The sequence below is a fragment of the Rhinopithecus bieti genome, unplaced genomic scaffold, assembly GCF_001698545.2.
Source record: "Rhinopithecus bieti isolate Rb0 unplaced genomic scaffold, ASM169854v2 scaffold_2723, whole genome shotgun sequence".
NCBI classification, from domain to species: domain Eukaryota; kingdom Metazoa; phylum Chordata; class Mammalia; order Primates; family Cercopithecidae; genus Rhinopithecus; species Rhinopithecus bieti.
This window is the reverse complement of record NW_016804119.1, coordinates 382,703-396,638: the sequence shown is the minus strand read 5'-3', so window position 1 is coordinate 396,638 and position 13,936 is coordinate 382,703. Positions and strand designations below refer to the sequence as shown.

Here is a 13,936-nt window from a genome sequence, read left to right as displayed (position 1 = left end):
AAATGTAAAGTCGTGAGTTTATTGCATATGTAACAAAATGAACCTGACCTCCTGGGCCCAGCCTGCTGTACAATCACTGTTTGTTTTGTGTTTCCAGCTGGTTCCATAACCACATTAAATAGAACTAGTATTTCATTAAATACTTTTGATTTTGACATAAAACAGAACATTAGTGTACAACTTTCACAAAATAAATCAGCGATAAAAACCGTGGGAAGGATAACAAGGATAGCAGCAATACTTAAAAACAAGACATTACAAAATAAATTAAAAAATACATTATAAAGTGGTTGAGAAACAAAAATAAACACATTTTTAAAATCCATACTATGTTTCGGGAAGGCTGCCGTGCGGCACACACCTGGCTGCAGATGGCGGGTGGGGGGACATTTTCTCTGCAGAAGGCCTTTCCTGACATCTCAGATTGGGTGACCACCTTAATCTGAATTCGGACCATATGTCTGAACAAGCTCAGGGGTCGAAATTCGATCTGGTGGCAGATTCTCTTTTCAGAACTGGAGACAGCCCTTTTCCTGTCGCCCCGGGCCTCCCAGGCAGCCTCAGCTCTTCCTACCAAAAGCACTGGCGGAGTGGTGTTTGCTACATCCCTGAGTGTCGGCTGACGGCTGCTGGTGAGGGCAAGCCTGAAAAGCCGGGCCCCTGAAGCATCTGGGCAGAGGGGCAGGGGGCATGGCTGGATCGCCTGGGACCACCGAGAGGGGCGACACAGATCACACGTGAATGGGCTTCGCGCGGACCCAAAGTCCAACAGTCGGGAAGCTTTTACCATTTGCTTGCCATATTGAGTTCTTTGGGGTGGTTCAAAAGGACCAAACAAACCATCGTAGAAACTGAAGGTTCTGGGAGTGCGATGCCACCGACGGGGAGGCCTGTTTGGAAAGAGTGAACTGGAGCTCTGGAAAGGTCTGCGACACTCACACGACCGATGACAAGGCAGCAAACCCACACGCAGGTGGAAGTGGAGAAGCAGAGACGGAGGCCGGGACGGGAATGCGTGTGTCCGCCGGGGCCACCTGTGGAGGACCCGGGACCCAGCCCTCTGGCTCTGGGCTGAAGCAACACCCGGCCCGAGAGGCAGGGCAGCACCGACCAGCATGGGGCTGGCGGGTGCAGCTGCTAAGGCTCGCCCCCGACTCCTCCCAACAGCAAAAAGGTAGTTTTAAAGGCGTCAAATGCAACATTCCTGCTTCAAAGTCTTTTAAACCATGAGACCCTGGTTTCCTTCCTAGTTACTGCAGATTTTGGATACCACCACCAGGAAAAGCAGGTGGGGCCTCCGACCTCCTCCCAGAGGCCACTTCCGTTCTCGGAAGGATGTCTCTTCTGCCTCCCGCGGGTTCGGCTCATGATAGAGAGTGGGCTCTCCGGGGGAGGGCTGTAGTTTCCACTTCCTCACCTTCAAGAGGAAGATGCAAGGAAAGGCTGGATAGAGCCACTGGGACACGGGCTTCTAGAACACCTTCAGGAAGCATCATGGTGAATGAGACACAGGATGCACCCACCTGGGGGGGCAAGGCAGAGCTTTTCAAAGAGGCTAAGCCCACCATTTGGCCTGGACTTCTGGAATGGGGGATTAAACTTTCCTCTGCAGCAAACCTCATTTGGCAGCCCTTCCATTCTAGAACCTCAGCAGCCCAGAAGTTAACAGTGACAAAAAGAACAGACAAAACCGTCGTCCACAAGGTCCTTCCCAGGCCATCTCAGACCCACAGCGGGATCCCAGAGACTTCGACAGCAGTGAAATGTCTTGCTCATCAATTACCCTGTACTTGCCCCCACCCCAAACAAAAACAACAACAAAGAAACCATACAAGAACATTGGTTGCTGCTGCTGTTTTCTGCCCAAGTTCAGCTACTGGAAATCAAGCCACTTTAAGATAAAATACTGTTTGACTTCTGTGCAAACTGGAAATGGTGTCAGAAACTTCGGGTCTAGGCTTGCTTCTGGCCTTGCTCATCATATGAAGACATCTGGGCAAGTGAACCGAGTAGCAATCGTTAGTGTCACCAGCTGCCACTGGGAAAGGGGCCACATGAGGCAGTGTGGAGCCGTCCCCCTCTGCGGTCACAGGTTTGCGTCCACACCCTACTTTTTGTAGAACAGTATCTTTGGGTGGATTTACATCATCGAGGTTATCCTTTCACCATTGCTTTTAAGCTAGTTCGCACCAAGCCAGCAGCTATGATAACACAATTTTGTTAGTTTAGCTCTTAGCAGTTGCCGCATCATGGTTTACTAATATTTTAAGTGACACGGTTGATGCTCTTCTATGGACAACAGTGGCACAGAGGTCAGAGCTTTGGGACTGACTGGTTGGCTCTAGGGCTGATTTTGGTCTGCTCTTTTCTACACGCCATGACATGGTGTTTTCACTGAAAAGAAAAGTCAAACTGGACAGATAATGCAGCAAAAGTGGCCCTTAAAGGATGGTTTTTCTCTATGTAAAACATTCTCAGCCAAGATACCCAGCAAAGAAATATCCTGGCTCCAGGAAAAGCTGCTCCAATTCCTTCTCCTTTCAAAGGGGAAACACATTTTGACTCAAGCTTCCTGCTGTGGCAGAATTCCAATAAGCATACGTTATGCAGTTATTTTTCAGTTGGAAATTCATCTGCTGCCCAGAAGAGGCTGCTGGGATGTGAAATCTGGAATCTGAGCTCTGGTAAGATATCTAGCAGCTGCTCAAATTGAAAAGGGGCCTCAAGGCTGTTTTGAGATGGAACAGCGGGGATAGCCACCAGTTCCAAACCCTCAGCCAGCCACACTCAGTCCCCTAACTGTGGGTTGATGCTCCCGTAAAGAGCTCAGGGCCGTGAGTCTTATCACCACATGGGTTGCAACCACAGCAGAATATCCTGTGTGACCAAAGCCAAAGGCTAACCCTGGCTGCATTTTATTGGATGGGTGATGGAAGCGTGTGGGAGTACTATAATAAAGGAGAGATATATGGGTGGGAGCCACCAACAAAAGTCCCCATCCCCTCCCCAACAGAAAGGAGAGAGACAACCCTTTCCCCTCAGGTGATCCGGAATTCCAGGGCCTCTGCCAGCTTTGCAGGAGGCGCACAGAAGCTGGATGCTTTTGGTCTGGTGGCCATGAGCTAGACTCTGTTGCCTTTGGTTGCTTTTCACTCCACAGCAAACCCGCAGGTCTCCTCCACGGCTGTCAGCAGCTTCTCATAGAGCTTCTCATAGGACTCATATGGTGGAATGTCGATCCGGTTAAAGCTGAAAAAGGACAACAGAGTGAGAGTCACTGGGTGGGCAGTCCAGCCCTGGGACCAACCTCAAGGCCAAGGACAGGCAGTGAGAAGTGTGTGTGGGAGGGGAGAGGAATGGGGGGCGGGGTAGGAGTGGTGGTGAGTTCTCCATGTCCCCCTGTGCTTTTCTGCTTCTAATACAAAGATTTGTAATTTGTTTTTGCTTTTTGGTAGAGACAGGGTCTTGCTAGGTTGCCCAGGCTGCTCTCAAACTCCTGGCCTCAAGTGAACCTCCTGCCTCGGCCTCCCAACGTGCTGGGACTACAGGCCTGAGCCACCGTGCCCAATCAACACACAGTAAAGTAAGTCTTGAGCAGTGACCACCAAAACATCACCAAATTACTGTTCATGGCTTCTATCAGGACAAAGTGCTCCACTTGTTTTTTGTCTGTCTGTCTGTGGTAGAAATTCTTTCTCTGTGCTAGGAATGCCTCTTTGGCAGCCCCTGTAACCCAGACTGGCTGTCAGGCAACGTCACCACTAACAATGTATTGCGTGTATGTCTGTTCCTCTGGGACTTGATCTGAGACCAAAACGGGGCAGTCTGGAAAATTCCTTGCAAAAACAAAATCTCAAAACTAGTAAGGTGACAAATCCTTAAAAGATGAAATGAATACTCAACTTTTGACTCGATATTTCCAGGGGGAAACTCGTTTCCAGTATTTGTGCAAAGAAAAAGACATCCTTTAAGAAGCTACCGTAGCAAACCAAAAAATACAAAATTGTGACCCAGAGGATGTACAGTGACTTCCTGGCTTCTAGGGTAAGCAGTTAAGGAGGGTGTCTGTCTCTACAGAGCTGGGTTCCAGGGTGGGTACTCTTTTTTCTGTGCTTCAGAGCATACTTTCCACATGCATGTAACTCCAAGCACTAAACTGCTAAAGGACAAAAGCCTTGTGAGTAGGTGCGCAGTCAACATGGTGCGTTCCCGTAACGGATGCCACAGCCATGCTCGGAGCAGGACCCTGGCACCCACCACCACGGTCCAGGACCAGCTGCATTACTTCATTTCACACGTGTGGAAAACCAAGTTGGAATATGGGGTCATTTGCCCCAAATCACATGTCAGAGGGTGTCTCAGCTAGCATTCGATCCCGCATCCTTGGTTTCCAAGACAGGAACCTTCCATCATCTCACTGGGCATCTCAACAGCATCTAGTACTGGTTCCCCCAAGGAAACGCGGCTACTCGTCTCAATGGATGGTTCCAGGACAAAGTGCGTGCAAGTGACCGGATTTTTAAACCATACAGGAAATACTCTACTATGGAGACTCATTTTTAAGTTAAAATTTAGGAAGAAAATATTTGCAATAGACAAGGTGCGTGTGTCATAAGCAGGAGTCCAAGAAGATGGGGACCCAGAAATGTCAGATAAAGTGAAGACCAAAACTAGACAGTTTTCCTTACCAACAGGTGTGTGTACATAACATCTGGCAGAGAGGAAGACTTGAGCCTGCTGGAGTGGTAGCCACACTCCACTGAAACACCAATGTTCATTAATGACATGGCTCATAACAAAATTAGTTTCATAAGATACCGTGACAACCTTTGTGTGGCATGCTGCAAAGTACTCGTCCCATCTGACACAAGCACTACTGCCAGTCATTGAGACTTGGCATAAATGAAACAGAGTCCTACAAATCAGGAAACAGCTTTAAAAAAATAACATGAGGCCGGGCTTGGTGGCTCATGCCTGTAATCTCAGCACTTTGGGAGGCCGAGGCAGGCAGATCACCTGAGACCAGGAGTTCCAGACCAGCCTGGCCAACATGGCGAAACCCCGTCTCTACTAAAAATACAAAAATTAGCCGGGCGTGTTGGCGGGTGCCTGTAATCCCAGCTACTTGGGAGGCCAAGGCACGAGAATAGCTTGAACCCAGGAGGCAGAGGTTGCAGTGAATCAAGATTGTGCCACTGCACTCCAGCCTAGGTGACAAAGCAAGACCGTCTCAAAAAAACAAAAAACTAAATCAAGAGAAAATCTATAAATTTTAGGTTATATATACTGTAAGATTTTACGTTAAGTTTAGCAATAATGTTGGCCCTCTTAAATGTTGTTGCATGGCCAGTAAAGCCACTCTTTACAGCGTTGTAATGTTGGGGGAAGAGTCGCTTGCTTGAGGGCTTCAGAATTGTCATTCAGCTCTCGAATTTCTCCTTGTGTCTCAGGTGCTGTGGCTTTTGAGTTTTGATGATGACAGAAATATTTTAGCAGAGACTCCATCTCCAGAAAAAAAACAACAAAACGAACGTGAACGTCGGCATCCTCCGGGGCTCCCAGGACGCCGTGACTTCCTGGCCACGGTGCTTACCAGGTATGGGCCTTCGGAAGGTTGTCTGTGTTCGCGTCTATCAGGTGGATGGTGAATAGCCGGGGCCCTGCTGCGCCTGTAGAACCTTACAAGACAACATTCTAGTTAATGTACTTCAGAGGCACAGCTGTGGCACTTCCCGGCCACACGGCCCCCAGGAGCCAGGGCCCTGACCACGTTCCCACCCCTACACCCAGGCAGGCTGTCCTGTGATAGGGCCATGAGGTTCCCAGGCCCGGTTTTAGGACATGCCTGCAATGGCCATCAAAGTGACAACATTCAGACATTTTTTTGAGACAGGGTTTCTGTTGCTCAGGCTGGAGTGCAGTGGTGCAGTCTCGGCTCACTGCAACACCTGACTGCCGGGTTCAAGCAATTCTCCTGCCTCAGCCTCCCAAGTAGCTGGGATTACAGGCACACACCACCACGCCTGGCTAATTGTTATATTTTTAGTAGAGACGAGGTTTTGCCGTGTTTCCCAGGCTGGTCTGGAACTCCTGGATTGCCTCAGGTGATCCACCCGCCTCAGCCTCCCAATGTGCTGGGATTATAGGCGTGAGCCACCACACTTGGCCAAAATTCCAACATTTTAGAATATCGCAGGGGGCAGAGCAAGGACTGCTAAGGCCCCTCCTAAAGTGCACCCTGGCCATGAGCCTGCTCCAGACAGGCTCCCTGAGGGTCAGAGCTGTTTGCACCCACCCTCTGGAATAGACGACTTGCCCCCCAGTTCTGTGGCGCAGGGAGAGGCACCAGGCCCCTTCTTCCTCAGGTCTTTCCAGACTCAGCCCCAAGTGAGCACCAGGCTGGCCAGCAGCCACCACTGCTGCGGCAAAGACGGCTAGCTGACAGGGCTGCCGGGTGCCGGGAAAGGAGGGCACAGAGGTCACGGGCCTTGGCTTTGCTGCCCCTTGCTCCTGTGTATTCACAGATATTCCTTTCAAGCTGGGCCAAGGTCAGCGGCAGGACAGGAATCCAGGAGCAATGAGGACCAGCAGAGACACCATCTTTATGTTGGGCAGAGGGTCTCAGAGTGCAGCCCCTGCTTCCTGGGGACCTGGGACAGGAAGCTGGCTCCTCCCCCTCGCAGGCCACACCCTCCAAGCCCCAACCTCCTGGGGAGTCAGGACAGGCTGCGCCAGGTGGGGGACTTCAGAGACCTCCTGCAGGGCCCTGGCCACTCTGCCCGGCCCTGCCACCCTCCCACAGCACCAGCACTCCTTGTTCTGCACTGTGACCCTGTTCACCTCTGACCCACCTTCTAGACACTTCGGGGACACTGGGCTAAAGTCTATCCAATTATTGGGGGACGAATGAGACCCTTATGACGACAGGGACCATCTCTAAGCGGGAACGTTTTGCACGTGGACCTGCTGTGGGCAAGACAATGGCGCCATGAGAAAAGGCTTGGTCAGGAAGCCTGGACCCCTGCCCTGCCTCACCAGTCACATCTTCCTGTTTCTTCCCCTTGAGGGGTTAATAAATCTCATGGCCTCAGTGAGTCTCGGCTTCCTCATCCATGGGATGGGGCTAATAATCCTCGTCAGCCAGGCTCTCTGGGTTGTTGGGAGAACGGAATGAGAAAGGCTTTGTAAGTGACAGGCACCAGCACGCTCTGGGAGCAGCTGTCATGGTCAGGCTGGTCAAGCAGACAGAGGCTCCCAGATGCAAGCGGGGCTCAGCCTCGAACCCCTTTTTATTCAGGCCGGGCCCCTGGCAGCAAATCCATAGGCAGAGGTCACAATGGAAAAGTCGAAGGCGCCCTGATGGCCAAAGCCGACTGAAATGGAATTAACCTCTTTTTACTCAGCGAGGCAGAGGCAATATTCTGTGTTCACAATGTGTCTGTGTGTCTATCAGCGTTTACAGTTCAATCAGCTAAATTTTAGTATGGTGACACCATTCACCTCACTCCTTCCAACAACATCCCCTCCGAACCCTCCGTGTAAAAGATGAGACATTAGGCTGCCGGCCCTACAGGCAGACGGGCACCTTTCCCTCAGTGGCTTAAACAGAGTGAGCATGACATCATCTTTCGGTGTGGTTTGTGGCTAAACAGGGGTTCATGTGCAGCTCCAAGCTTTGGAGCCACCGAGACTGGGGGCGGTTCCCCCATAGCTCCCTCCCCGGGGTCTTGGCTAAGCTGGCCTCACAGACCCTCTGAAGGCCTCTGCTGGCCAGACCCTCATGGCTTTTTGGAAGCAGTGAGGAGGGGGATCCACATGCCCTGGAGTGGCTCCACAGTCTTTGCTCAGCGGGGCCCCACACCTGCTCACACACAGCCTCTGCAGGGCAGAGCATTAGCTACTGGAGAACATTCCTTGTGCCATTTTCTAGCACACGTCTCAGAAAAACATCCCGGCCACCCTCCAGCTCTTCCGGTCCACAGCCTAGTACAGAACACAGCCCCCATAGACGCATCATCGAATAGCCCCGCCTCCATGTCAGTCACCTTGCAAAGCCTTGAAGCCTTGGAGCGGGACCCGCGTGGATCCAGTCACAAACTGCAGGAGCCTGGCCCTCCTTTCTTCATCGAACGTCTCCACCGCTTGCCAGAACCACCGCACGATGTTGCTGTCGGCCACACAGTGCTTCAGCCGCGTGTTCGACTTCCAGTCGTTCAAGTCTATTTTATCCAGGCCGCCTATGATCAGCTGAGGAGGTGCAGAAAGGTGAGTTACTTCCAAAATGTATAAACCCACGTCAGGATGTGCCTCCTAGGTACCCGACACACACAACAGTGAAAAGTCGGTTCCCAAGCAAAGCAGCAGCTGTGTCTAAATAAACTAGGCAGACGCCGAGATGGGAAGAAAGCTACAAACAGGAGGCCTGTGGCACATGCTTCCGTCCGCCTCCTCCAGACGGGTCTCCAGCCCCAAGGACCACAGTGCACAGCTGCTGATGGGACGTTATCTTCTAACCAAAGCGGGGTTTTTGCTCTGCATGGGTGAGCAGTATCAAAGCACCAATGGGTGACACTGAACACAGCTACCACCATGAACAAGGGCACGTCCCAGGGTCTCTCCAGGACACGTGGAGTTTCAAGTCTGAAGACAGGAGAATTCTGAAAGAGTTACGTGGGGCTGGGGCCGATGGGGCGTGTTTCTGCAACTGGCTTAAAAAAGTTCACCCCTGCTAGGTGCGGTGGCTCACGCCTGTAGTCCCAGCACTTTGTGGGGGCTGAAGTTGGACGGATTGCTTGAGCCCAGGAGTTCAAGGCCAGCCTGGACAACATGGCAAAACCCTGTCTCTACAACAAATACAAAAAGTAGCCAGGCACGGTGACGGGCACCTGTAGCCTCAGCTACTTGGGAGGCTGAGGTGGAAGGATTGCTTCAGCCTGGGAGGTCGAGGCTGCAGTGAGCCACGACTGCACCACTGCACTCCAGCCTGGGCAGCAGAGCGAGACTGTCTCAAAAGAAAAAAAACACAAAAGTTCACCCCAGAACTACTGCTCCATCTAAGCTCTTGGCTCCCAAGCTCTCCTCACTGGCAGCAGAAAAACCTGGAGAACAGTCTACAAGGCTTGAGCTGTTTGGCACCAGAGATGGATAAGGGCTGAATGAATCACCGTGTTCAAGCGCATGCAGTATGACTAGAGAATACAATAGCCCCTTGTTCTTAGTCTAGGAACAGCCAGAATAAAAAGCAGTAAGTTACTGCTGTGGGACCACCTGGTTCTCCCCCGCTAGATACCCTGAAAATGAGGGAAGCCACAACCACCTTGAACAGTTTTCTGGGCACTGTTCAGATTTCCTACCACCAAGCAGACATCTCGCCGGTTACCAACCGCCATAAACAGCCTCTACTCCCCACTCTTGCTCTAGTCTGGGAACCCCAACAGCTCCTAGGCTTACTAGGAAACGGCACATGCCGCCCCTTGCAGCAAGGATTTAAAACAGGCAGACGCCAGCCACAAGGGGGCCCCTGAACGCCCTGGGTCAACTCCCCACGGCAGGCACATACCTCCAGTTCCTTCTGGTCAAAAGGCTTCAGCAGGTGTTGAGGGATGAGCTCATTGAACCCCTTCTGCAGAGCTAAGAACTGGGCTTCAATTCCTCTCATAAACCTCCAGTTTACATACAACCTGGAAGAAAAACTCGCAAGTTGGATGCAACACCAAGTGGATTTTCCACCATGGGCAGGCTTTTTTCCTTTTTTTATTTTTGGAGACAGGATCTCACTCTGTCACCCAGGCCGGAGTGCAATGGCGCAATCTCGGCTCACTGCAACCTCTGCCTCCTGGGTTCAAGCGATTCTCCTGCCTCACCCTCTCCAGTAGCTGGGATTACAGGCACCCACCACCATGCCTGGCTAATTTTTGTATTTTTAGTAGAGACGGGGTTTCATCATGTTGGCCAGGCTGGTCTCAAGCTCCTGACCTCAGGTGATCCACCCACCTCAGTCTCCCAAACTGCTGGGATGACAGGCGTGAGCCTCCGCGCCCGACCTGTGAGCAGGTTCTGATATCACAGTCTGACAAACATGGGAACACACTGGGCACCCCCCACCAGATCTCTCCACCAAGACAGACAAACACACCACCAGCTAGTAGTACCAAACCTTGGCATCACGTTAAAAAGGACTCGGTGCGTGCCCTGATTCATTCCGATTTGCTCCTGAAAACAGGAGGATTGAACCTGATCTGTCACATCAATTGCTGCAATTTGAAAGCATGTTCTGGCCAGGCACGGTGGCTCACACCTGGAATCCCAGCCCCTTGGGAGGCCAAGGCAAGAGGATCGCTTGAGGCCAGGGGTTTGAGACCAGCCTGGCAACATAGCAAGACCCTATAAAAATGTAAACAATTTTTAAATGTGTAAAAGTACATTTGAAAGTACAGCACAGGACAGCGTGGCACACAGACGTGTCCACATAGTTCTCAGCTGCAAGTGCCGAGGCCTGAACATGGATTTGCCTCAAGTTAGGGATGGAAAAAACAGAGGGTGGCTTCCGCGGACTGAGCACCAGAGACCCTCCAAAGCCACTGCTCTTTCCTTTGCCTCTGACCTCTGCATCCATAATTAGGTGGTCACTGAAAAGTCCTTCCCCACATGGGCTCTGTCCCTCAGGCCAGGCCTGGCCCCATCAGGGCCCCTCCAAGCAGATCCCCGACGCTGCTGCTGAGCTGTCGGTTTCTGAAAGTCGCCTCTGTTCATGTGATCTGATCACAAGCGCCAGCCATCACACAGCGAAGGAGCTACAACAACTAAACGCAGGCTCAGCCACGCCCCGGGCACCCGGCCGTCCCCCACAGGCAACTAAACGCAGGCTCAGCCTTGCCCCAGGCACCCAGCCGTCCCCCCCAGGTGGCATTACCGGACATATTCTTTCTTGTTTTCCTCTGTGACCGGCACATTTCTGCCATTGGGTTTCAGTTCATGCTGAAGGATCCGCCCAAAGGCATTGTGTTCCACGCAGAAGGTGTGGTCCAGTACGGGTGTGATGTCGTTCTCTCTGTTGAAATAAGACAGAAGGATGTAGGTTAGAGCTCTGCCACCACGTGGGGCCATTGGGTAGACAGACAACATTTACAACTGCCAGACCCAGGGCTCCAAGAGAGGACAGCCTCGGGCAGACACAGAACCTGCGTGGGGGCGGCACAGCGACAGGTGCTGGAGGACCTGGAGACCACAGCTCTGGTTCCAGATGTCCCCACTCCTGGCTTCCACAGTCATAGTAGGTGAGGAGCAGGTTGCTCTACCATCCTGTGGTTTCAGGAGACCCACAACCCAGCTGCTTTGTACGCTGAGTGTAGGAGTCAAAAGGCAGGAATGTGAAGAGGTATCAGGGTCAAAGGGAAATTGACCTGGAGATGAAGCCATGCCAAGAAAATGCCGTTCCCGGCCAGGCGCAGCGGCTCACCCCTGTAATCCCAGCACTTTGGGAGGCCAAGGTGGGCAGATCACGAGGTCAGGAGATTGAGACCAGCCTGGCCAACATGGTGAAACCCCATCTCTACTAAAAATACAAAAAACTAGCCGGGCGCCTGTAGTCCCAGGTACTCGGGAGGCTGAGGCAGGAGAATCACTTGAACCTGGGAGGTGGAGGTTGCAGTGAGCCGAGATCGAGCCACTGCACTCCAGCCTGGGCGACAGAGCAAGACTCCACCTCAAAAAAAAAAAAAAAAATTCCCTTCCTCCCTTAGAGGCAGCCTTTCCAAACGCATCAGTTCAAACACAAAAGCACTCAAAAGTGAAAAGTAACTCTTGAATCTGCCATCGTTCTTGAGCCATAGGCAGAGTGGAAGATTTTCTTTTCTTTTCTTTTCTTTTTTTTTGAGACAGACTCACTCTGTCATCCAGGCTGGAGTGCAGTGGTGTGGTCTCAGCTCATAGCAATCTCTGCCTCCTGGGTTCAAGCAATTTTCCTGCTTCAGCCTCCCAACGAGCTGGGATTACAGGCACATGCCACACCTGGCTTCTTAAAATTCTTTTATTTTTAGTAGGGGCGGGATTTCACCATGTTGGCCAGGTTGGTCTCGAACGCCAACCTTTGACTTCAAGCGAAAAGAGCAAGTGATCTGCCCACCTCGACCTCCCAAAGTATTGGGATAATAGGCATAGAGCTACTGCACCCAGCTAAGTAGAAGATTTTCTACCAGAGCCCCAGAGTCCCCTCTTCAAGTTGGAACACATGACACATGGGACACAACCAGGAGACCCCGACTCCGACTCACCCACATCCCTCCATCTGCCAGAGCCTGATCTTTTGTCCCCTTGAAATCTGCAAGGACCCGTGACAGTCACAGTTCATCTTGTCACTGCCTGCTGCTCTTAACAGAGTGTTTAGAATAATTCTAAAGCACAGGTAACTAAATGTTCATTTTGTTTTGATACTTGCTTGGCCCCTGTGTAGGTTAACTGGAGACACCCTGAGTGTCACACACACCCCAAAATGGGCCTGGGGAGTGGCCTGTTAACGTCTGGGATCTTACCTTCATCATTCAAGGAAACAATCTAGTCCATGAAGAGAAACCTGTCCAACATCACGAGGAAAATAAGTCAACTGAATATTTTTATTGGATCTGGTGGTTCTGTTGTTGTTGTTGTTGTTTGCTGTAATGGGATCTCGCTATGTTGCCCAGGCTGCTCTCAAACTCCTGGGCTCAAGTGATCTGCCCACCTCAGCCTCCCAAAGAATCTCCTTTTCTGTTTCTGGTTATAATACAATGGTTTATTTGTGTCTCTTCAATTTCACAACGATCCCCAAAATAACACACACACAGGCACACATGCGTGCATACAGTAGACGCGGTGGTTGGTGTACCCTAAGCCAGGTGACCGTGTGCCATCAGTCAATACTTACAGGATCCACACCAAGCTCTTATGCAGCTCCGGGTCCACGGATTCCAGGTCTGAGAGCTGGATGGGCTTCCCCAGCAGCTGCTTATAGAAGGGCACCGTGAAGCCCCCATTGATGTAGTGTCCGTGGAACACAGCCAGCCCCATGATCCGCCCCACAAAGTGGAAATAAGACAAGTGGTCCTGTAGGGGGCACCAGAGAACACGAATTTGTCAGCACGATGCCAGCGGATGTGGAATCTCACTTCCCAAGAAGTGCTGTCCCCAAGCTTCTTGGGAAAAGTGTCCCAGAGGCAACCAGACCTACTGACTCAGGGACTCACAGGCCCCGCTCCTGAGCAAGTGAAAGAAGGCTGCTTGTGTAGCAGAAATTTACCTAGATTTGCTGGACAACGTTTTGTATGCTCTCAGGGCCAACACCTCCTCAGAAGGGCCATATAACTGGCAGAGGAGCCCCGTGTTCAGCACTGACTGAGAATTTCACCTTGGTGACAACAGAGAATTAAACCAAGCCCGGGGCCTTGACACTGTAGGGCCTCGGCACCATGCTGGACGCACGCCCAGGAAGCCAGCCCTGCGCTCCCTCCCATGGCATGAGAAAGAAAAGGGCAAGTTCCCTTCCTCCTCTAATCCAGAACGAAAGGAAGGGAGGGAGGGAAAAAAAGAGAGGGAGGGAGAGAAGAAATGCTAAGGGGGAAAAAAAGACCACAGGAAAATATGTATGAATAAGCCAAGTCAAGTAACAATTCTAGGCTGGCTATAGTTGCTTACGCCTGTCATCCCAACACTTGAGGAGGCTGAGGCAGGTGGATCACCTGAGGTCAGGAGTTTGAGACCAGCCTGGCCAACATGGTGAAACCCCATCTCTACTAAAAATACAAAAACTAGCCGGGTGAGGTGGCGGGCGTCTGTAATCCCAGGTACTCGGGAGGCTGAGGTGGGAGAATCCCTTGAACCTGGGAGGCAGAGGTTGCAATGAGCAGAGATCGCGCCACTGCACTCCAGCCTGGAGGACAGAGCAAGACTCTGTCTCAAAAAA

At 51.6% G+C, this 13,936-nt stretch overlaps 2 protein-coding genes across 2 annotated transcripts in view; both read right to left on the bottom strand.

The window, feature by feature from the left end:
• LOC108523694 (uncharacterized) lies at window positions 1-2,632 on the bottom strand. Its single transcript, XM_017864444.1, has one exon. It carries the CDS (start codon window positions 1,115-1,117, stop codon window positions 242-244), a length of 876 nt encoding a protein of 291 aa, XP_017719933.1. The 5' UTR covers window positions 1,118-2,632; the 3' UTR covers window positions 1-241.
• The window catches only part of SMURF1 (SMAD specific E3 ubiquitin protein ligase 1), a 123,873-nt gene continuing 109,937 nt past the window's right edge, over window positions 1-13,936 (bottom strand). The window contains exons 14-19 of the mRNA XM_017864228.1: window positions 12,902-13,109; window positions 10,913-11,050; window positions 9,560-9,680; window positions 8,046-8,247; window positions 5,594-5,678; window positions 1-3,249 (exon numbers count right to left, since the gene is read on the bottom strand). Of these exons, the coding sequence (XP_017719717.1) occupies window positions 3,150-3,249; window positions 5,594-5,678; window positions 8,046-8,247; window positions 9,560-9,680; window positions 10,913-11,050; window positions 12,902-13,109 (854 nt within the window). The 3' untranslated portion in view covers window positions 1-3,149. The remainder of the gene's footprint in view (window positions 3,250-5,593; window positions 5,679-8,045; window positions 8,248-9,559; window positions 9,681-10,912; window positions 11,051-12,901; window positions 13,110-13,936) is intronic.